Source organism: Polyodon spathula, chromosome 1 (genome assembly GCF_017654505.1).
Source record: "Polyodon spathula isolate WHYD16114869_AA chromosome 1, ASM1765450v1, whole genome shotgun sequence".
Classification (NCBI taxonomy): domain Eukaryota; kingdom Metazoa; phylum Chordata; class Actinopteri; order Acipenseriformes; family Polyodontidae; genus Polyodon; species Polyodon spathula.
In genome coordinates, this window is record NC_054534.1 from 53214213 (window position 1) to 53236862 (window position 22650).

General features: G+C 41.0%; 1 protein-coding gene across 2 annotated transcripts in view; it reads right to left on the reverse strand.

Moving 5' to 3' along the window:
• The window catches only part of LOC121319594 (multimerin-1-like), a 52649-nt gene that overhangs the window by 19669 nt on the left and 10330 nt on the right, over positions 1 to 22650 (reverse strand). For both annotated transcript variants that reach the window (XM_041257198.1, XM_041257189.1), the window contains exons 2-3: positions 2464 to 2583; positions 1664 to 1770 (exon numbers count right to left, since the gene is read on the reverse strand). In XM_041257198.1, coding sequence (XP_041113132.1) covers positions 1664 to 1770; positions 2464 to 2583 — 227 coding nt within the window. The remainder of the gene's footprint in view (positions 1 to 1663; positions 1771 to 2463; positions 2584 to 22650) is intronic.

The following is a 22650-nucleotide window of genomic DNA, read 5'->3' on the forward strand; positions in this document are numbered from 1 at the left end:
TTACTTTATCTCTAACTTCTGTAGAATGCTGTTTGGTCTTCATTTTCCTTCAGATTCACAGCCTTACCAATGATCCTTCAACAGTGGGGTTTTTATACAGAAAATGTGACATCAACTTTAATGGTTCACAGGTGGAGGCCAATGGTAAGGTAATTGTGTCCTCGTTTGGGCAATTTCTTTCATAGGTGCAAACTGGGAGTTTCCACAGCACAGGGGTTGAATACTTATGCAAGCAAAATATTTCAGTTTTTTATTTTTCTTAAAAATATTTCCCAACATTAAACCAATGTCACCTTACAATAATTGATTTTGAGTTTAAGTGTTTTAAAATAAAATATCGAACAGAACAAAATTTCAATGTACCATTTGTAATTCAGTAATATGATATGTTTTGATCTTGTCCCAGGCTGATCTCTTTCTGGTTCTCTGGTCCACCTTCTCTAAAAATATTCAGACTAAACTTCAGTAGCTCCCCTCTGTCAGCACTCTTTGGAATTACGCGCAAGGATATTAACTTGTCAAAATTACAGTTGGACAGTTTGGCTTTTACAAACCTTACTGACCAGACGTGTAATTCTGCTGAACTGGAAGCATACTGCACCACAATCTCCACTGGATTAGGGATATTATGCAATCACAAAGGGTACCTGTACCCAAAAATAACAAATCTCTATAAGTACTCCGCATATCCAATAAATGATTCTTGCTGCATCGATTTGGTCAACAAGTCGTGTGTTTAGTGATATTTTCAATTTCTTTGTCGACTTTCTGGGTCAAATAACATTTGAGGAAGCTGACATATTGGAGCCTTTCAGGTGGCAACAAGATGTCAAGTTAATGATTTTCCTGAGAGGCCAAAAGTTGCGTGCATGGGTTTCAGGATAATACACATTATAAGCTTACCAAAATAATGTGTGTTGGACGATTCATCCAGTTACGGTACAGACTGTTTTTTTCTGTGTAGGCTTCTATGTACCTTGAAGTATTTACTATTGCTGCCTGACCGTGTTAAATTGGGGTAGTCTGACCTCAGCGGTCCATATAAGTACCCTTCTATTTGACTTTTTTAATCCATAATAGTCAGATAAATGCTGTCGCAAATAATTTTGTTAACTGCAGCTATAGACTAGCAGTGTTCTGAAATAGGGAAATCAATGACCTGACATCATATCCTATGCGCCATATGAGACCCAATGCATAGAAGCTGAAGGTTGTTTTAATGCTTTTATATCGTAAATTGGCCGAGCAGGGGCTTTAAATGGTGTCAAAAGTTTTCAGCCACATGTTTTCTATTTAAACAATACTATATTTCACTACCACTACAAATTCAACCTCTGTGGCTCCACTGCAATGTTCCATACAGCATGGCAACCCTCTTCCTCATCTACTTCAAGCAGCTGAGACTCCATCCCCCAATATTCTAAGGGCTGTTTTCTTTTGTTCTCTCTCTGTTATCTCTATCACAGTTATCTGAACTGTTGTGTTCTTGGAATGTTTTAAAACAATTAAAAAAAAAAAAAAAAAAAACAGTATCCCGTTTCACTCACCAATGGTCAGAATTGTTTTATTTAAAAATAAATAAAGGAATTTACTTTTTTAATAAGCATGTTAATATAGAAATATATTATAATGAAAAAAATAAATAAATAACACATACACAGACCTTTAGGTTCGCACTTGGATCCAATGTAACCAGGGCAGCACTTCCACTCTAAAGAGGTGACTATTTTGTGTTTCATTCGATAGGCAGGGCGATTCATCATCTGATATCTGAATAACAAATAAAAACAAAACTTCAATAAAACCCGGTTTACCAAGCAAAAGATCTGGAATGAAACATATGAATACCTCTGTTGTAACATGTATAAAACAGGTATTTAATGGAATTGCTACAGTTTATCTCAAGGAAATGTAGTTGTTTATTTATCTATTCCTATTTGAACCAGGAAAGAAATTCCATTGAGCTTTTCAAGTCACTGACAAGGTTTTTTACGGGGACGACAGCCACAGTAACATTCATTTGAGATTCTATAAAATGTGTGTTAAAAATAAAATAATGAACTACTAATCTGATATTTCAACCAAATACTAGATAGTTGCAGGGGTAAAAAAATCTACTTTGTTATTTTTTTTAAGGAAAGTATCAGTTAAAATGTTTTCAACAAAAGTACATGTCACTATGCCCCCCCCCCCCCTCCTTATTTCCTGCCTTCTTTGAAAGCTAATATGACAAGTACATTTTATCAACAGATGGAAATTAAAGACATCAGATTCCTTTGTATCAATGCATGCCATCTAGTGGCTAGTCGGCAATGCTATACATAGCACCTGAGAAATGTGAATTACACCCAAGTGAACCTATCAAAAAGGCTGCAACTTTTCTGTAGATGTTCTTTTATAGTTTTTTGTTTGCTATTAAGTCATTCTGGTGTGATCCAAGTTTAAATGTGTTACAGTACATACCTGACCGGGCAACCCCCAGTGTTCCAGGAACATGGGTCTGTGGACATGGTCACATATGATTCCACATTGTCCATCACTACTGTTGGTGAGAGCCTTGTGTGGACATATGCACACCAGTTTCTGTGAAAGAGTATATTAAAGTTTGATTGCAGTTCTGAAAGGCACAGGGACAACCTCACTTCACATCCCCCTTTTGAATCAGGTAATATCCTCCACACCTTCATGCTATTTATACCTGTGATCTTACCTGTCTTGTCTTGTGTTTCTCCCTACCTCCACCACCACTGTTCACCAATTCTATCTCCCTGGGAGGGGGACCTGGAATGACCAGGCAGAGATAATCAAGGCCAAAGACTCTGCATTAGGCACACCTCAAATCCCAGTGTGGCTCCCTATTTTCTCTTTTGTTTTCTTGATTTCTGTTGGTCTGTAATTAATCTACACTCTAATGTGTTTTGTTTTTTTGTTGTTTTTAACTTGTCTGAGATAGATTCAGGATTAGTTCCTTATTGCTATAAAGACACAATATTTTCATAAAGCATAAGTATTTTGTGGAGAGCATTTGTTCAATTTGGTTTTAAGCATCATATAAAAACCTTACTAAAATCCCAATAATCTGTAGTGACTTTGGTATACAATATATTTATATATAAGTACTGTTTAAGAACGGCCAAATGTTAATAACTGAGACATACCATAATAGTTCGGTGATATCATGTAGAACTCGGATTCCCTTGACAACATTTAACATCCACACAATGTGTCAGAAATACTAAACAATTGTTTATTTAAGAGAAACGGGGGTGCACAACTAATCTAATATTACAGATAGGGAAGGCTATTGGCTAGAGATATGCGTGAATAGTAATAACCAGTTCATTGATTCCATAGTCAAACGATTACAACGGCCATAACATCATTAGCATAATATTGATTAATATATTAATATTGAATATGTCTTATCACACAAAGTGTCTACTTTGCATTAGTATTTTCAATACACGTTTCTTGTTGTAATTAATCATGTCAATATGCAAAAGAATGAATTCAACTTCCCATTCAAAACGGAATCCGGAAATTAGTTTTACTGTGTTAATTTAGTTTAGAATAATATATAAACTAATAATATGTTATCAACCTCGGTTGATTATATATTCAAATTAACTCAAATGGGGCAATGATGAAATTCTCTGCATTTATGAGGCAACTCCTTTTGAGTTGCACATTTCAAACAAACATAATAGATTTCTTACATACTGTAAAACAAGAAGTTATATTCTATTCCTAGAACAGTTTCCCTTTAACTTGATAGCACTTGCTTCAGTTACTTTCTCGAGTCATAAAGTATTTAATATTAAACATGTTGAATACTTATCCATTTCCATATACAGATGTCACGACTGGAAGCAGCAGCATGCTGCAGAAGCTCGCTCACACAGCAGAAGCTCACAGCTTACATTTTGAAAGTCAGCGGGTTTTGTGATTCTCTCTTCAACCCTGTGATTGGCTAGTCCGATTATTTTGGGCAGTGCCTAAGTCCACATGAAGCATCTTTCATTGGTTGTTCTCGTACCAATGAGGCCCCTTATCGGCTGGATTTACGACAAGGACTGGTTCCCATCTAGCTTGAAGACACCTAGAATTGTTTGGCTTCTGGCGCTGAATGGATCATTCAGCAATTGTGAAGATAAGCCATGTATCCAGTATTTAGATTATGACTCTTTTTAGAAGCATTCTTTGTCAGTGGGGGAGTTGGAGACCAGAAACCAAGAAGACACAGAGAATGGTTTAAGACCCCCGCCACCTGTATATTCCAATTCTGTTACTTTCATGCACAGAATGATATGATGACCCCCCTTCTGATGCTACAAATCCATTAGAAGGATATAAAGCTAACATCTATATACCTCATTGCAATTCCTTTCCAACTTCTCCAGTTTAACGGAAGCCTCATCATTTGGAGTTTGGTAAAACTGTCCAAGTGTTTGACACCTCTGTTTAACATTACTGTAATTTTTATGGTATATAGTATATAGAGTCTTTTACAAATTTTCGGTGAAATTCTGCTTGCTAAAGTTTTCTGCATATTATACTTTGGTGTTTTGCTAAAGTAGTACATATACCAAAGGCAGCTTAGTTATGCATGTTATACACACCATATGCCGAGAATTAAGGTGTTACAGTGTATTTAGTTAATAACAGACTGCTTTTGTGATATATATATATATATATATATATATATATATATATATATATATATATATATATATATTATATATATATATATATAATATTATATATATATATATAGTACTGTGCAAAAGTTTTAGGCAGGTGTGAAAAAATGCTGTAAAGTAAGAATGCTTTAAAAAATAGACATGTTCATAGTTTATATTTATCAATTAGAAAACAAAAGAAAAATCTACATCAAATCAATATTTGGTGTGACCACACTTTGCCTTCAAAACAGCATCAATTCTTCTAGGTACACATGCACACAGTTTTTGAAGGGACTTGGCAGGTAGGTTGGCCCAAACATCTTGGAGAACTAACCACAGTTCTTCTGTGGATGTAGGCAGCCTCAGTTGCTTCTCTCTCTTCATGTAATCCCAGACAGACTCGATGATGTTGAGATCAGGGCTCTGTGTGGGCCATACCATCACTTTCTTCTTTACGCTGAAGATAGTTCTTAATGACTTTTGCTGTATGTTTGGGGTCGTTGTCATGCTGCAGAATAAATTTGGGGCCAATCAGATGCCTCCCTGATGGTATTGCATGATGGATAAGTATCTGCCTGTACTTCACAGCATTGAGGAGACCATTAATTCTGACCAAATCCCCAACTCCATTTGCAGAAATGCAGCCCCAAACTTGCAGGGAACCTCCACCATGCTTCACTGTTGCCTGCAGACACTAATTTGTGTACCGCTCTCCAGCCCTTCGGCGAACAAACTGCCTTCTGTTACAGCCGAATATTTCAAATTTTGACTCATCAGTACAGAGCACCTGCTGCCATTTTTCTGCACCCCAGTTCCTGTGTTTTCATGCATAGTTGATTCGCTTGGCCTTGTTTCCACGTCGGAGGTATGGCTTTTTGGCTGCAAGTCTTCCATGAAAGTCACTTCTGACCAGACTTTTCCGGACAGTAGATGGGTGTACCAGGGTCCCACTGTTTTCTGCCGATTCTGAGCTGATGGCATTGCTGGATATCTTCTGATTGCGAAGGAAAGTAAGCATGATGTGTCTTTCATCTGCTGCAGTAAGTTTCCTTGGCCGACCACTGCGTCTACGGTCCTCAAAGTTGCCCGTTTCTTTGTGCTTCTTCAAAAGAGCTTGGACAGCACATCTGGAAACTCCTGTCTGCCTTGAAATTTTTGCCTGGGAGAGACCTTGCTGATGCAATTTAACTACCTTGTGTCTTGTTGCTTTGCTCAGTCTTGCCATGGTGTATGACTTTTGACAGTAAACTGTCTTCAGCAACCTCACCTTGTTAGCTGAGTTTGGCTGTTCCTCACCCAGTTTTGTTTCTCCTACACAGCTGTTTCTGTTTCAGTTAATGATTGTGTTTCAAACTACATATTGAATTGATGATCATGAGCACCTGTGCGGTATAATTGTTTAATCATACACCTGACTATATGCGTACACAATCCTTGACTTTGTGCAAGTGTACCTAGAAAAATTGATGCTGTTTTGAAGGCAAAAGGTGGTCACAGCAAATATGTATTTGATTTAGATTTGTCTTCTGTTCACTCACTTTGCATTTAGTTATTTGATAAATATAATCTATTAACATATATATTTTTGAAAGCATTCTTACTTTACAGCATTTTTTCACACTTGCATAAAACTTTTGCACAGTACTGTATGTGTATGCATATGTACATTATATATATATATATATATATATATATATATATATATATATATATATATATATATATAATTTCACACACACAGTGCCTATAGAAAGTCTACACCCCCTAGAAAGTCTACACCCCCTTTTAACATTTTGTTGTGTTTGTGCCTCAGAGTTTCATACATCTAAATGAGGATTTTTTCCACTTATCTACACACAATACTCCACACTGTTAAGGGGAAAAAAGTTTTTATTGTGAAAAAAATTATATATTAAAAATACAAAATTGAAAGATCACAATTGGATAAGTCTCCACCCCCTCAGTTAATACTTGGTGGAAGCACATTTTGGCAGCAATTACAGCTGTGAATCTGTTGTGATAGGTCTCTATTAACTTTGCACACCTAGATTTGACAATATTTGACCATTCTTCTTTACAAAACTGTTCAAGCTCTGTCAAGTTCCTTGGGAAGCACTGATGGACAGCAAGCTTCAAGTCATGCCAAATATTCTTGATTGGATTAAGGTCAAGGACATTTACCTTTTTGTTCCTTAGCAACTCCAGTGTAGTTTTGGCTGAGTGCTTTGGGTCGTTGTTATGCTGAAAGCTGAACTTCCGTCTCAGTTTCAATTTTCTTGCAGAGGGCAGCAGGTTTTCCTCAAGGACTTCTCTGTACTTTGCTCCATTCATTTTCCCTTCTATCGTGACAAGTGCCCCAGTCCCTGCTGATGAGAAACATCCCCATAACATGATGCTGCCACCACGATGCTTCAAAGTAGGGATGGTATTCTTTGGGTGATGCGCTGTGTTGGATTTGTGCCAAACATAAGGCTTTGCATTTAGGCCAAAAATATCTATTTTAGTTTCTTCAGACCACAAAACTTTTTTGCCACATGGCTACAGAATCTCCTGAGTGTTTTTTTTTTTTTTTTTTGCATACTTCAAAACGGGATTCAAGGTGGGCTTTCTTGAGTAATGGCTTCCTTCTTGTCACCCTACCATATGACATGCTTGTCATATTGTTGTCACATGCACACTTTGACCAGTCTTGGCCATAAAAGTCTGTAGCTCTTGCAAAGTTACCATTGGCCTCTTGGCAGCCTCTCTGATCAGTCTCCTTCTTGCTCGGTCATCCAGTTTGGAGGGACAGCCTGATCTAGGCAGGGTCTTGGTGGTGCCATACTCCTTCCTCTTCTTAATAATCAACTTGACCATGCTACAAGGGATATTCAAGGCCTTTGATATTTTTTTATACCCATCCCCTGATCTGTGCCTTTCAACAACTTTGTCCCGGAGTTCTTTTGAAAGCACCTTGGTGCTCACGGTTGAATCTTTGCACTACCCAGTAGAGAGAATCTACAGGAACTGCTGAATTTATCCTGAAATCATGAGAATCACGACAATTTAACACAGGTGGAGACCACTTAACTTGGTGTGTGATTTTGAAGGCGATCGGTTACACCTAACCAAATTTAGGATTGCTATTACAAGGGGAGTGGACACTTATTCAACCAAGCTATTTCAGTTTTTATTTTTAATTCATTTTTTTACAAATTTCTAGAATATTTTTTTCACTTGGAAGTTGTGGAGTAGGATGTGTAGATAAATGGAAAAAAACAAACTATTTTAATGCATTTTAATTCCAGGCTATAAAGCAACAAAAGTTGAACATTTTGAAAGGGGGTGTAGACTTTCTATAGGCACTCTGTGTGTGTGTGTGTGTGTGTGTGTGTGTGTGTGTGTGTATATATATATATATATATATATATATATATATATATATATATATATATATATAGTTTTATACTCTAAATACTCTTCAGTGTATGAGACAGATTAGTCTGACTAATCATGCTGACTACTAATTAGGAAAATGCTGTTCAGGCAAAATGGAATATTAAGTGATTCATTTTAAATGTAAAGCCTTTGGTGTAGCTCATGTTTCATTAATATTCTTGGGATAAGTTTCACTAGCTAATGTATAAAAGGATTTGAAATACAGCACATTCAAGTGGTAAGGATTTTTTTTGGCACAATTAGTTTCTCAAAGAAGACAAAGTAAAAGGTTTTGCTTAGAAGAAATACTTGAATTCTGTTATTTTTAAAGTAATCTTTCTTGCTTTAGATTGAGATTTATTTATAAAACATTTTTTGTTATCTAAAATATTTCACCATACTGACTCTGCAAAGCTATATTTTACCTTTACCCATTTCTCTTTCTTTACAAGGCTTAGTGCTTTTGTGCCTTATTCCATTGTGCTATAATAATGCAGCATTACTTAATTTAGTCAACAAATGTAAGGTAAAAAAATTATGTAATAAACACATAAAGACATTCATGTAAGTACATTCATATATATATATATATATATATTATATATATATATATAATATATATATAGATCTATATATTAAGCTCTTGACAGCATTCCTCTGCACTGGTGGATGGAGACTCTTACACTACCCTATAAAAGCCTCTGTGTGCTCTACTTTCTTGGAAAGATTGCCAGAGAGTGGATTTTGATCATAATCACACTTATATGTCAGCAGTGAATGAGTTTAATGGAATCAGATTGTCAGCCACAACATACACTCTGCTTTCTCCACTAGCAAAAAACTGTGCTGTCTTGTAGTACATTGGGTGGGCCTGTTTGCTGGACGAATGCGTTAAAATGATGTGATCTAGCAAGGAGAAATTATTCAAATTTGAAATACAAACAGGCTTTAAACAACATTCTGACTATAAATAACTGATTAAAAAAATGTTTGGTACAGGTTTTAGGAAGATTTTATGTTGGAATGAGCTCAACAGATTTACAAATTGTGTTGATGAGACAAAGCATTAACAGCTCTAAGCCAATATAAAACTAACTAAATATGTACTGCAGACAGACTTTTTTAAAAATCAAGCAAATCACCATACATTTATTTGTATTATATACTCTTGACAATGTGTAGCCAACCATTGCATGGTTATAATTGAATTGATTTGAATTGATATTTGCATGTAGTTTTTTTTTTTTTTTTTTTTTTTTTTTTTAATCTTTCACTCTACTGGTTGGATTTCAGCTTCAGTCAGTACCTTTACCAAATTGCTTATTCTTATAAGGGCAGTCCCTCAAATCATTTCCATTGTGATAAACACTGTTAATGCAGTACCATAGCAGGACCCATGTGCAATGTTTTTACCCCAAACTCGCTTTGTTGTTTGAGGATAGTGCTCACTTTCTGATAGAGTTACTTTAGTTTAATACAAAATGGTATCTCAGTGGTATTTAGCTTTTGGTGTTGAGTAAGGGAGTGATAACCAAAGCTTTGACATCCATTTTGTTATTGGTACCCATCTACTGTTCTGAAGATCCTGTGCTTACCCAAATATAAAAATTAAAAAAATTAATAATCAAAGAAAGATAATTTCAGAAGAAAAACAGTGATAAGAGGAAAACCTAAGCGATCACTCCAAATGTTGCTCAGATATTTGTATACTCTGATCAATTCCTTGCTAGTTTTATAGTTTTGCATGTGTTGCTATATGAGCCCATCAAATGGCATCACAGGGTTAAGACATTTCCATTGAATAGATACTTAAGCCCTTTGCAATATATTACCTAGCCTATTTCTCAGGGTTCAGCTGTGAATATCACAAAACCATCACCATCCGCATATAACAGCATCTCTGTTGGAAGCTTTGATGATGAGAAGTGATGGGCTGGATGAGTGTGAGACTGAACTCCCATGGCTCCTAGATGGTAATGCAGGACTGCAAGCACTGAATATAGCCATTGATTTTTCAAAATGTTGACCCAAATATTAATAAAAATGCTGAGAATGATTTGGTTTGCTTGTTTAATTTATATACTTCTGGAATGGAAAAAGGGAAACTGTCGAAGAGGTAATAATGTTAATCAAAAATAAACATGCATTTCTCAGTTATGAATGTTGCCTGGTGGATGCCTTCTACATTAAAATAAAATAAAGAGTACACTTGACTGACAATTTAAAGTTGATTTATTTTATGTTATTGGCTACCAGTAGTATTTCTATTCAGGATTAATTATCATTTAATAGGTCAAATACTGTTACAGTTAAGAATGAAGTAGTTTTAAGATTTAATTCACCAAAGTATTAGCTGGAAAGAAAGTGTTTTGGGAAACAAAGCAGAAGTGTATTAAAAAAAAAAAAGGTGATATCTTCAAATCAAAATGAAAATAATATAATGTCTAATGTCTGAGTTAATATTTCCCAAGAGATGCCCAAAAAGATAATCTGTATACCAAACTGCAACTGGGAAGTCAAGGAGACAGTGTCAGGAGACTTTGACCTGATTGCTGGTAACAAAATAATTCCATGATTTTTCTACACCTTGCACATCAGTATATAGTCTCTTGCATTTTTTAAAGAAACTTGTGTATTTTCATTTTAAAACATATTTGAAACTACACTTGAATAGAGAAATGTGTGTTTGTAGGCCTTGCTTTCTGATAGTCTTGCATATTGATGGTAATTTCACCTAGAGAGTAAAATTCTCTCCATCCCTACAGCCACCTTTCCAGTTAAAAAAATAAAATAAAATCGTGCTGCTTTCCCTAATGAATGAGATGATGTGCAGCTAATAAGGTGCTTCACCTCAAAGACACTGGTGAGGTGAAATGATCCAGGAAGTGCAAGAGTAACAGATGCCTGGTAGGGAAGGCAAGAACCCTGAAAACTTTATTTTATCTACTGTAGTACCAGATGTCATTTTTTTGCAAAATCATGTTTGTTTCGAAACTGCACATTTGAGACGTAAAGCATATACAGTGCCGTGAAAAAGTATTTTCCCCCTGTCTGATTTTCTGCATTTTTGCATATTTTTGACACTGAATGTTATCAGATCGTCAATCAAAATCTAATATATTAGATAAAAGGGATCTTGAGTGAACAAATAACACAAAATTTTGATACTTATTTCATTTATTTGTTAAAGAACTTTATGCAACACCCAATGCCCCCTTATGAAAAAGTAATCACCCCCTTAGACTACGCCACCTTTAGCAGCAATAACTGCAACCAAACGCTTCCTGTAGTTATTGATCAGTCTCACACAGTGCCGTGGAGGAATTTTGGCCCACTCCTTCAAGTTCACTGCTTCAATTCAGTGACATTTGTGGGTTTTCAAGCATAAACTGCCCGTTTCAGGTCCTGCCACAACATCTCAATGGGGTTTAGGTCTGGACTTTGACTAGGCCATTCTAAAACTATACATTTCTTGTTCTTCAACCATTCTGATGAAGACTTGCTTGTGTGTTTTGGATCATTTTCTTGCTGTATGATTGCTGCTTCATCTTCAGCTCATGGACAGACGGCCTGACATTCTCCTGTAGAATTCTCTCATACAGAGCAGAATTCATGGTTCCTTCAATGACGCCAAGTTGTCCAGGTCCTGATGCAGCAAAGCATCCCCAAATCATGACACTACCACCACTGTGCTTGGCCATTGGTATGAGGTTCTTACTGTGGAGTGCAGTGTTTGGTTTTTGCCAGACATTCCACTTTTGACTCATCTGTCCATAGAACATTGTTCCAGAACTCTTGAGGATCATCCAGGTGCTTTTTGGCAAACTTGAGACAAGCATTCATGTTCTTCTTAGTAGGCAGTAGTTTCTGCCTTGCTACTCTGCCATGAATCCTATTTTTGCCCAGTGTGTTTCTGATGGTGGTGTCATGAACACTAACCTTAGACAAGGCGAGAGAGGCCTGCAGATCCCTGGATGTTGTTCTAGGGTTCTTTGTGACTTCCTGGATGATTTTACACCTTGCTCGTAGAGAGATTTTGGCAGGACGGCCACTCCTGGGAAGATTCGTTACAATCCCAGACTTTCTCCATTCTGACTTTTTCATCAAACAAATGAAAGAAGCACCAAATTGTGGTGTAATTTTTTTTCTCTCAGACTCCCTCTATATACTACTACAACCCACAAAAAGATCTGACCAAATTCAATGTGAAAAATGCACAAAAATGCAGATAATCAGACAGGGGGCAAATATTTTTAATGGCACTGTAGTCTATGGAATTGCATGACAGACAGGCTTCATAAAAACTACAACCACCTTAAACAATGGGAAATGGGAAGGTCACTGTGCATAAAAACCCAAATGATGAATGCAGGTAGTGAGAAAGCTGTACAGTGTTGAAGTGTGCAAAATAAATGTTAAAAATCCTGTAAAAGTGTTAAATTTTGAGAACCACCAGCAGATGGCAAAGTTTTCCAGTTTTAGTAAATTGCAACACATCAAAATGATGTGGAAGATAGTCACCAGTTGCATTTAGTCTTGATGGATGATGTAATACACATCTATAGTTGTAAAAAAATTTAGTCTCTGTAAGTCACCTTGGATAAAGGTGTCTGCTAAATAAACTAATAATAATATAGTAAATACAATTTATTTTACTCAGTCCTAAAGTCAAGATCTATTCATTTGCTACAGATTGTTTTTAATTCTGTCCTTCTTGTTCTTCTTATGAATCATGATAGGTGTGAGAATGGCTACACTCTGATACGTTGCTGAACGGCACAATCAGAACCCCTCATAACTATACAATCATCTCACCCCTGAGCATCCTTTAATTTTTATTTGAGCCTTATTTTGCAGAATTTTGTGGTGGTTTTGTTATGTGGATGGCTTGGGCTAAGATGAACACCAAACTACACTTATGACCATATCCAACCCAGGCATTAGTTGGCTACTTTCTTTATGAAAAAAAAAAATAATTATTACATGTTGATTCATTGGGACAGGTTTCTTTCATGAATAGTGGTAATAATAAATCACCGGTTTCTTTTTTTTTAAAGATTATTAAGCTTGTCATTTGATGTGTTTATTGATTTGTCTTACAACACACAACATGGATAATATATTCTATACAGTGCACAACAATCGATATTCCAACATGATTAGGATGAAGGTATCAGCACGCAAGTTCCTTCTTAAATTCATTCCTACAGTATATATTTTTGCAACTTCACTGACAGAAGCAATATTGATACAGACACTTTTTGGTTAAGATTTTTATAGTAACTACAGTATAGTAAAACAATGACCTTCAGTGTTGTATGGAATAGTGGAATTAGCTTATTTAAAGGATACAGATCACTGAAGTTCAAAGGCAAACGTTTTGCAGTTTTTGCTCAGCTCCTCAGACAGAGGAAGTACCATTTGCCACACTTATGGATAATGTTTCTGATATTCTGATGTCGTGGAAATGTATGCATGGATGGACTTCTTCAAATAACATAAAGCTAAAGCTCTGTGAAATTATTTGTTAAAATGTTTTGTTTTACTCAAACACAATATTCAAATTAAGAATTAAACACAACCATACAACAGAACGCTACGTTTTCTTTTTTCATGGTTTGTCAGTTACAATCAGTGAATACAGTCTATGGAAACTACAGGGTACATGAGACAAGAAATCACGGTATTGGATAAGCTCTCATACTGGCACCTGAGCCCAAACAGCATGTCAGTAATACCTACAGAGCTGTCAAAATTATTCTGAACTGCATCTTTCACACTGTCGCTTAGTTTCATGTACCACAACAGAAAATAATGTATTTTTACTTCCCTTAGCAGTGGTACGTTCACATATTTTTATCAACTGATGCCCAAGTGGCTAGCTCCAGTGGATGAAACAGTTGGCCAATAGAAGTCAGGAGAAATCTTTGCAGCGTGGTTTAATTGTTATGTGCAGTTTAGGCATTTTAGAAACAAATGCGACAGGCTAAAATTAATGACAAAGCGAAGTGCCCATTGACAATGCAGAAAGGAATTCCCAGTTAATATAATAGGGAAAAAAACAATGACAGCTTATAACTTAACGTGCCTAAGACAAATCTTAAACCCATTATGTTATTACATAGATATTAACTATTATACAAACTAAAAGTGGAATGACATAGAATGACAGCTGTTTTCATGGAATGACAGGCTGGGAATACCGAAAAAACAGTAAAACCATAGATAAATAAGGAATAACAGCTTGTATCTTAAAATCCCTAACAGAAATTTAAAAACCGGTAGGGTTTTTTTTAACAGGTTATATTTTCTTTACACTTTAGTTATTATAATTTAAGATTATTTTGATTATTTTATATTGATATGTTTTTTTTTTTTTTTTTTTTAAAGCATGTGTGAAATCGCGCTGTAATTGATTAATTAGTCCAATTGTTTGTAGCTGAATACTTTATAAAGCTTCATTAAAAAGAAAGAGGAGAGAGCTGCGAAGACGTTCAGGATAATGAGCAGTGTGTGTGACCATGTTCGTGTGAGGGGGTTCCCTTTCAATTTGAAGACAACCACCAACTATACTTTTGGGATATGCCTGCCACAGGTCAGGTATTCACTGAACATTTCATATCAAAGCTGCCAATAGGTCCCTCTATGGAGTGACGTCCTTGTTCCCACCTCACCGAGGTAATAAATAGTCACTTATGACAGAGACAGAGGGATTATTGGTGATTAACTTCACTCCCGACTTGTGAGGACACTGTGTAAAGGGATCAGAGTGCCCTGGACTGGATGTCCAGACAATTAATTCCCAGGGTTAAGTGGAAGTTGGCCATCTAGAAAGGGGACGTAGCAAGGTGATATGTTCCTTTGTTATGGTGTTTTGTTGTATCTAAATATATACTTTATTGTTATTACATGATCCAGAGCTGTTGCTACAGGCCAGCACAAAACCCGGACAACACTGCACTTGTTTCACAATAAACTGTATTTGCAGCATGAGCACTACACATTCACTTTGGACTTCTGACCATGTTTGTGTATTGTGTGTATATTAAATACTGCGTTTATTGTTTTGGGACTGAACCCCATGATTTTACCGAGCAATACACATCATTGTTTATTGCCAGTTAATATTATTATATACTGTTGTCAAGTGACTTTGGATTACAAATATAACCATGATTTCACCAGTAACATTGTTGTTGTCCTTCTCTTGAGCACAGCAACACCTCTACATCTGCGCACTGCAAACCACTTTGTCACACGACTACATGGAGAACTCATTCTCTTTTTCTTCTCACCATCAGGTAGATAAGGTAGGTAGGTATAACTAACCTCTCCAGTTGCATGATTGTATCTTTGTAAAAGAGCTCTCACTTCGAGTTTTCTGCTAATTCCAAGCAAATATTGCTGGAAGTCAGTTTGCCACTTCCCGGAATCAGTAACTTCGCAATTGAGGATTGAGGAAACGCTAAGCAAATTGTGCTCCATTTAAAAAAAGAAAACTTCTTTCATTTCAACAGCCTACATCACTTGTCGATAGTAGGCTGCTTTCTAACCTACAGCATCAGCTGTTTGTGATTTATCTCTGCTCTTGCAGCTTAAAAAAATAACAAACAGAGAGAGAAAGAGAGTCGCTTCCTCCACCAGGCCCTGGCATTCCTTCAGCTCGGTGTTTAATCGTTCCCTGCATCTGTGCCCTTGGTGCATAGCTGTCTCTGAGCCTCAGTGCATTGGAGCTACGACACCCTCAGTGCTCCTTGATGCTTCAGCTCATAAACACCCCCCTGCATCAATACCCCCAGTGCCCTCGGTGCTTTGGTATCTCAGAGCCTCTTTGCATCAGTGTTTCGACACCCTCAGTGCTTCGGCACCTTCGTTGCAAAGACACCTTCTGCATTAATACCCTCGGTGCATTCAGTGCTTCCCTGCTACAGAGCCTCATACATTGGTGCTTCGACACCCTTGGTGCCGCAGAACCTTGATGCCTTGGTGCTTCATTGCCTTCATGGCACAGGCACCCACTGCATCGATACCCTCATGGATTTGGTGCTTCAGAGCCTCAGTGCATTTGTGCTTCAGCACTTCGGTGCTCCAGAGCCTCGGCGCCTCGGTGTTTTGGCACTTTGGTGCATGGACATCCCGTGCATCAGTGCTTCGGTGCTTGACCCCTCGGCTCGATGCGTCGGTGCTCAGAATCTGCCCCGGTATCACCCCCGCCTGTACCGGCGGTTGACAACATCCCGGACCTGGATGAGCAGATGAGCGAAGGGGACCAGGACGCGATTTCCAGTGGTACAGGAAGTTACCCCTCCATCAGCGCCATTCTGTATTCAGACCGGCTTAAGATTCGACCCCCCAGCCTTTTCTGGTATTCCCGGATTTCATGGAGGAGGTTCAATCTTCCTGGCACCGACTGGCTTCGATGTAGTGCGTTTCCAAGCACACAGCCCTGCTGGCCTCCTTGGAAGGCACTGGGGCTACTGCAGTTTCTGCCGGTGAACTCCACCATAGTGGCCCTGGTGCTAGCCCCTCCAGGAGGAGGTTTGAGCAATGGCCAATGCAGGATCACAGAGGCCCACTTTAAGAAGACTTGTGCAGCTGAAGCGCAGGAAACGCGCTTAGCCAACATGGCAGGTCTCCTAATGGCCTACCTGGATGGCATCCTGCGGTCAACGCCCTTCCCTGAGCAGATAGCCTCAGAGCTGTGCCTAGTGTCCAGTACACTGCTCCACATTTCAGGCTTCTAAGGGCAAGCCTTAGGTAGAAACCTGTCGTGACTTGTAGTGGTGCGTAGACAGCTTTGGCCATCTCAGGCCAGGGTTCGATGCAAACAAATTGATGCACCTATCTCTCCAAGCCATGCTTTCGAGCCAGTCGCTGAGGAGATGCTACAATGCTCCCACAGAGAGCAGGAGGCATTACAACAGGTGGCTACAATGCTCCCTTCCCCTGCTCCTGTACAGGACAGGTCGAAGCGTTGGCCTCTGGCTGTAACTGGACATTTTTATTGCCTGTGTGCAGTACCTTACACTTTTTTTTCTATTAAATGTCATTTTCCATGTGTCTGCCCAGTTCTGAATGCAGTCTAGATCATTTGCCACTCCTCCTATTTTTGTGTGGTCTGCAAATTTAACAAGTTTGCTTACTATACCAGAATTTAAGTCATTAATGTAGATTAGGAAGAGCAGACCTAGTACTGATCCCAGTGGTACTCCACTGCTTACTACCTTGCTCCATTTTGAGGTTCTAATCAGTACTTTCTGTTTTCTAGATGTCAACCACTCCCTAATCGATGTGCATGCATTTCCTTGAATCCCTACTGCGCTTAGTTTGAAATTAATCTTTGTCGATGTTGCATCCTCAAAAAGGTCAAGCAGGTTACACACAATCTCCTTTTTCTAAAACCATGTTGACTGTCTCTCAGGATACTGTTACCATATAGGTAATTTTCAATTTGGAATCTTATTATAGTTTCCATAAGTTTACATCTAATAGAAGTCAGGCTTATTGGTTTTGTCTCCCTTTTTAGTTCTGCGGCGGTCCACTGGGCGTCGATGCCCTAGACGCTCGCCAATACTGTTGCTCCAGGCTTTTCTAGAGAAAGTTCGGAGAAGAGGCAACAGTTCCCCTGGTGCCCCCAGATGGCCCAGGAGAATCTGTTTTTTTGAACCTTTGCCAGCTACTGTGAGGCCAACCCTGTCACCCAGAACTGGCCGGACTCCAACTGTGGGTCTGGCCCCTGAATGGGACCATCTGTCTGCCTTAGGGCTCTCAGACGTGGTAGTCAGTACACTGCAGAATGCTAGGGCATCCTCTACGAGGGCACTGCATGCATATAAGTGGAGATATTTTCCAAATTGGTGTGTGACCAGAGGTCATGACCCCATTTATTGCCCTACAGCAACTATTCTACAGTTTCTTCAAGATCTGTTACAAGAGGGCAGGCACCCCTCTATGCTGAAAGTATACCTGGCAGCTATATCTGCATACCATGTCCCCATTGACTCAGTTTCCCTGGGTGCTCATATTCTTGCGACCCGTTTTCTAAAAGGTGCTCGACAGCTACGTTCTCCTAGAAAGGACATCCTCTGCGAATGGAGTATAGATGTGGTATTAGAGGCTTTCAACAAGACCCCGTTTGAGCTCATACATTCCATAGAATTTAAATATCTCTCTATGAAGTGAGCCTTTTTGCTAGCCATTATCTCCACTAAGTGGGTTAGTGAGCTACAAGCTCTGGCAGTGCATAGTACTTGTATGCATATTTGGGATGATGGAAACAGGGTATTGTTGCGCATGAACCCCGCTTTCCTCCATAAGGTGGATATGGTTTTCCACTTGAACCAATTGGTGGAACTAGCTCATGTTATGGGGGAAGTTTCTCATCAGCAGGGACTGGGGCACTTGTCAGGATAGAAGGGAAAATGAATGGAGAAAAGTACAGAGAATTCCTTGAGTAAAACCTGCTGCCTTCAGCAAGAAAGCTGAAACTGGGACAGAAGTTCACCTGACAACGACCCAAAGCACACAGCCAAAACTACACTGGAGTGGCTAAGGAACAAAAAGGTAAATGTCCTTGAGTAGCCCAGTGTGGCAGAGCAAAGCTCTGCCCTTTTTAAATTGGCAGGGATGGGGTTAACTTCCCCTGCCTGCCTGGGTTTATTATGTTCAGGTGGCTGGGGTTGATTAGTTGATTAGGTTGATTAACGATCAATCAGCGCCCAGCCACCTGATATAAAAGGAGGCCTCAGCTTCTCATTTGGGGAGAGGGAGCTGAGGAAGCAGGTTGGTTTTTTTTGGTTGTGTAGAAAACTTGAATCCAGTGAAGGCATTGCCCAGCCTGGAAACTTTATTTTTGTGAGTTTTGTTTTTGCTTTATTTGTGTTTGAGTATCTGTTATTTTGCCCTTGTGCACTTTATTTTTGTGTTTATTTATAATAAAATAGTTATTTTTTTGAACTGCAGTCTGTCTCTGGGCCTCTATCCACTCGCCAGCCTGCCACATTTGGTGTCAGAAGTGGGATAGCGCCACCTAGAGGCTCAGAGCAGTATTTATTTATTTATTTTTTTTTTTTGAAAAAAAAAAAATGGGAAAGAAGAGCAGACAGCGGCAAAGGCAGGAAAAGCAGCAGCTGAAGAAATGTAAGCTGCTGCAGCCACCGCTGGAGGACCCGGCCAGCCTCTTCCCCTGGTGTTCCTGGTGCGGTAAGGAGGACCATCGTTGGCGGTCCTGCCCAGACGTGCCACCGGCAAACTGGTGTGGCCGGTGTGAGGAGGACGGCCACAACTGGGCAGGATGCCCCTACAACCAGGCCCAGGAAGAGGTGCAGTGTTCACCCCGGGCATCAGGGGCCACCCCACTACCTCTAGCACCACCACCTTCACCACCGTCCCAGGAGATCTGGGACTGGTTGATGCACCCTGAGGCAGACCTCGTCCACGATCTCCCCATAGTTATCAACACGCTGTGGCGTCGAGATGGGGAGAGGTGGGAACAGTGGGAGGAACAACACCACCCAGCGTCCTTCCCAGAGGTTGCCCTCATGGTGGTTAATTACCTGGCGGTAGACATGGGAGATCCACCGGTCACTCCAATAAAGAGAGGTGAGCCGCCTTCCCGAGAGCCAGAGAGGGGTGAGCCGCCTTCCCGGGAGCCAGAGAGGGGTGAGGAGCTGCCGTCGTCCCCAGAGCCAGAGAGGGAGGAGGAGCTGCCGTCGCTCCCAGAGCCAGAGAGGGAGGAGGATCTGCCGTCGCTCCCAGAGCCAGAGAGGGAGGAGGATCTGCTGTCGCTCCCAGAGCCAGAGAGGGAGGAGGATCTGCTGTCACTCCCAGAGCCAGAGAGGGAGGAGGAGCCTCCGTCACTCCCAGAGCCAGAGAGGGGTGAGGAGCTGCTGTCGCTCCCAGAGCCAGAGAGGGGTGAGGAGCTGCCGTCGCTCCCAGAGCCAGAGAGGGGTGAGGAGCTGCTGTCGCTCCCAGAGCCAGAGAGGGAGGAGGAGCCTGCCGTCACTCCCAGAGCCAGAGAGGGAGTGAGGAGCTGCCGTCGCTCCCAGAGCCAGAGAGGGAGGAGGATCTGCCGTCGCTCCCAGAGCCAGAGAGGGAGGAGGATCTGCTGTCGCTCCCAGAGCCAGAGAGGGAGGAGGATCTGCTGTCGCTCCCAGAGCCAGAGAGGGAGGAGGATCTGCCGTCGCTCCCAGAGCCAGAGAGGGTGAGGAGCTGCCGTCGCTCCCAGAGCCAGAGAGGGAGGAGGATCTGCCGTCGCTCCCAGAGCCAGAGAGGGAGGAGGAGCTGCCGTCGCTCCCAGAGCCAGAGAGGGAGGAGGATCTGCCGTCGCTCCCAGAGCCAGAGAGGGAGGAGGATCTGCCGTCGCTCCCAGAGCCAGAGAGGGAGGAGGATCTGCCGTCGCTCCCAGAGCCAGAGAGGGAGGAGGAGCTGCCGTCGCTCCCAGAGCCAGAGAGGGAGTGAGGAGCCTCCGTCGCTCCCAGAGCCAGAGAGGAGTGAGGAGCCGCCGTCGCTCCCAGAGCCAGAGAGGGGTGAGGAGCCTCCGCCGCTCCCAGAGCCAGAGAGGAGTGAGGAGCCTCCGCGCTCCCAGAGCCAGAGAGGGATGAGGAGCCGCCGGCGCTCTCAGAGCCAGAGGGACTCCACTGCTTACCGCCTTGCTCCATTTTGAGGTTCTAATCAGTACTTTCTGTTTTCTAAATGTTAACCACTCCCTATCCATGTGTGTGCATTTCCTTGAATCCCTACTGCGCTTAGTTTGAAAGGGAGCTTTGCCGATGTTGCATCCGCAAAAAGGTCAAGCAGGTTACACACAATCTCCTTTTTCTAAAACCATGTTGACTGTCTCCCAGGATACTGTTACCATATAGGTAATTTTCCATTTTGGATCCGGGCCGCCGCCATAAGTTTACATCTAGGGAGCCGGGCAGGCTTATTGGTTTTGTCGCCTCCGCCACCCGGGCGACAGAGGAGCCACCGCCGCGCCGCCGCCCCACCAGACGCTCGCACAATACTGTTGCTCCAGGCTTTTCTAGAGAAAGTTCGGAGAAGAGGGCAACAGTTCGCCTGGTGCCACCAGATGGCCCAGGAGAATCTGTTTTTTTGAACCTCCGCCCAGAGGGAGCCGGGCCGCCGCCGCCGCCTCCCAGAACCAGAGGGAGCCGGGCCGCCGCGCCAACCAGTGGGTCTGGGGCCGCCGTCGCCGCCTGTCTGCCTTAGGGCCAGACGTGGTAGTCAGTACCGCCGAATGCTAGGGCATCCGCCACAAGAGGGAGCCGGGCCGCCGTCGCCGCCTCCGCCACCAGAGGGAGCCAGGGCCGCCGTCGCCATGCTACCCTGGACATTCGGGGCCCCCTCAACCAAAGAAGGCTTGGGGGCTCCGACATCAACCCAGCCCACCACCACCCACCATAACAGCCCACCCAAGGGACATAATTGGACTCTTTTCGGGAGGAGGGGGGGGGCTAGGGGGGAGTTGGCCGATTGCGGCCGGTGTACGTTGTACATGGGGGGAGGTGTGTGGCAGAGCAAAGCTCTGCCCTTTTAAATTGGCAGGGATGGGGTTAACTTCCCCTGCCTGCCTGGGTTTATTATGTTCAGGTGGCTGGGGTTGATTAGTTGATTAGGTTGATTAACGATCAATCAGCGCCCAGCCACCTGATATAAAAGGAGGCCTCAGCTTCTCATTTGGGGGAGAGGGAGCTGAGGAAGCAGGTTGGTTTTTTTTTGGTTGTGTAGAAAGTTTGAATCCAGTGAAGGCATTGCCCAGCCTGGAAACTTTTTTTTTTGTGAGTTTTGTTTTTGCTTTATTTGTGTTTGAAAATCTGTTATTTTGCCCTTGTGCACTTTATTTTTGTTTATTTATAATAAAAATAGTTATTTTTTTGAACTGCAGTCTGTCTCACTGGGTGGCTAAGGAACAAAAAGGTAAATGTCCTTGAGTAGCCCAGTCAGAGCCCCGACCTAAATCCAATCGAAAATTTATGGCATGAGTTGAAGATTGCTGTCCATCAATGATCCCCAAGGAACTTGACAGAGCTTGAACAGTTTTGTAAAGAAGAATGGTCAAATATTGCCAAATCTAGGTGTGCAAAGTTGGTAGAGACCTATCCCAACAGACTCACAGCTGTAGTTGCTGCCAAAGGTGCTTCCACCAAGTATTAACTCAGGGGGGTGGAGACTTATCCAATTATGATCTTTCAGTTTTGTATTTTTAATATATAATTTTTTTCCCCTTAACAGTGTGGAGTATGGTGTGTAGATAAGTGGAAAAAATACTCATTTAAATGCATGAAACACTGAGCCACTGACACAACAAAATGTGAAAAAAGTTCAAGGGGATGTATACTTTCTATAGGCACTGTGTGTGTGTGTGTGTGTGTGTGTGTGTGTGTGTGTGTGTGTGTGTGTGTGTGTGTGTGTATATATATATATAATATTTATTTATTTTACCTTGTGATAAGTTGGAACATTATTAGTGACTAATATGTAGAAATATATTAGTAATAGTGAGGTACAATTTGATGCAGAAATATCAGAAATGTGATTTCTCAAATTA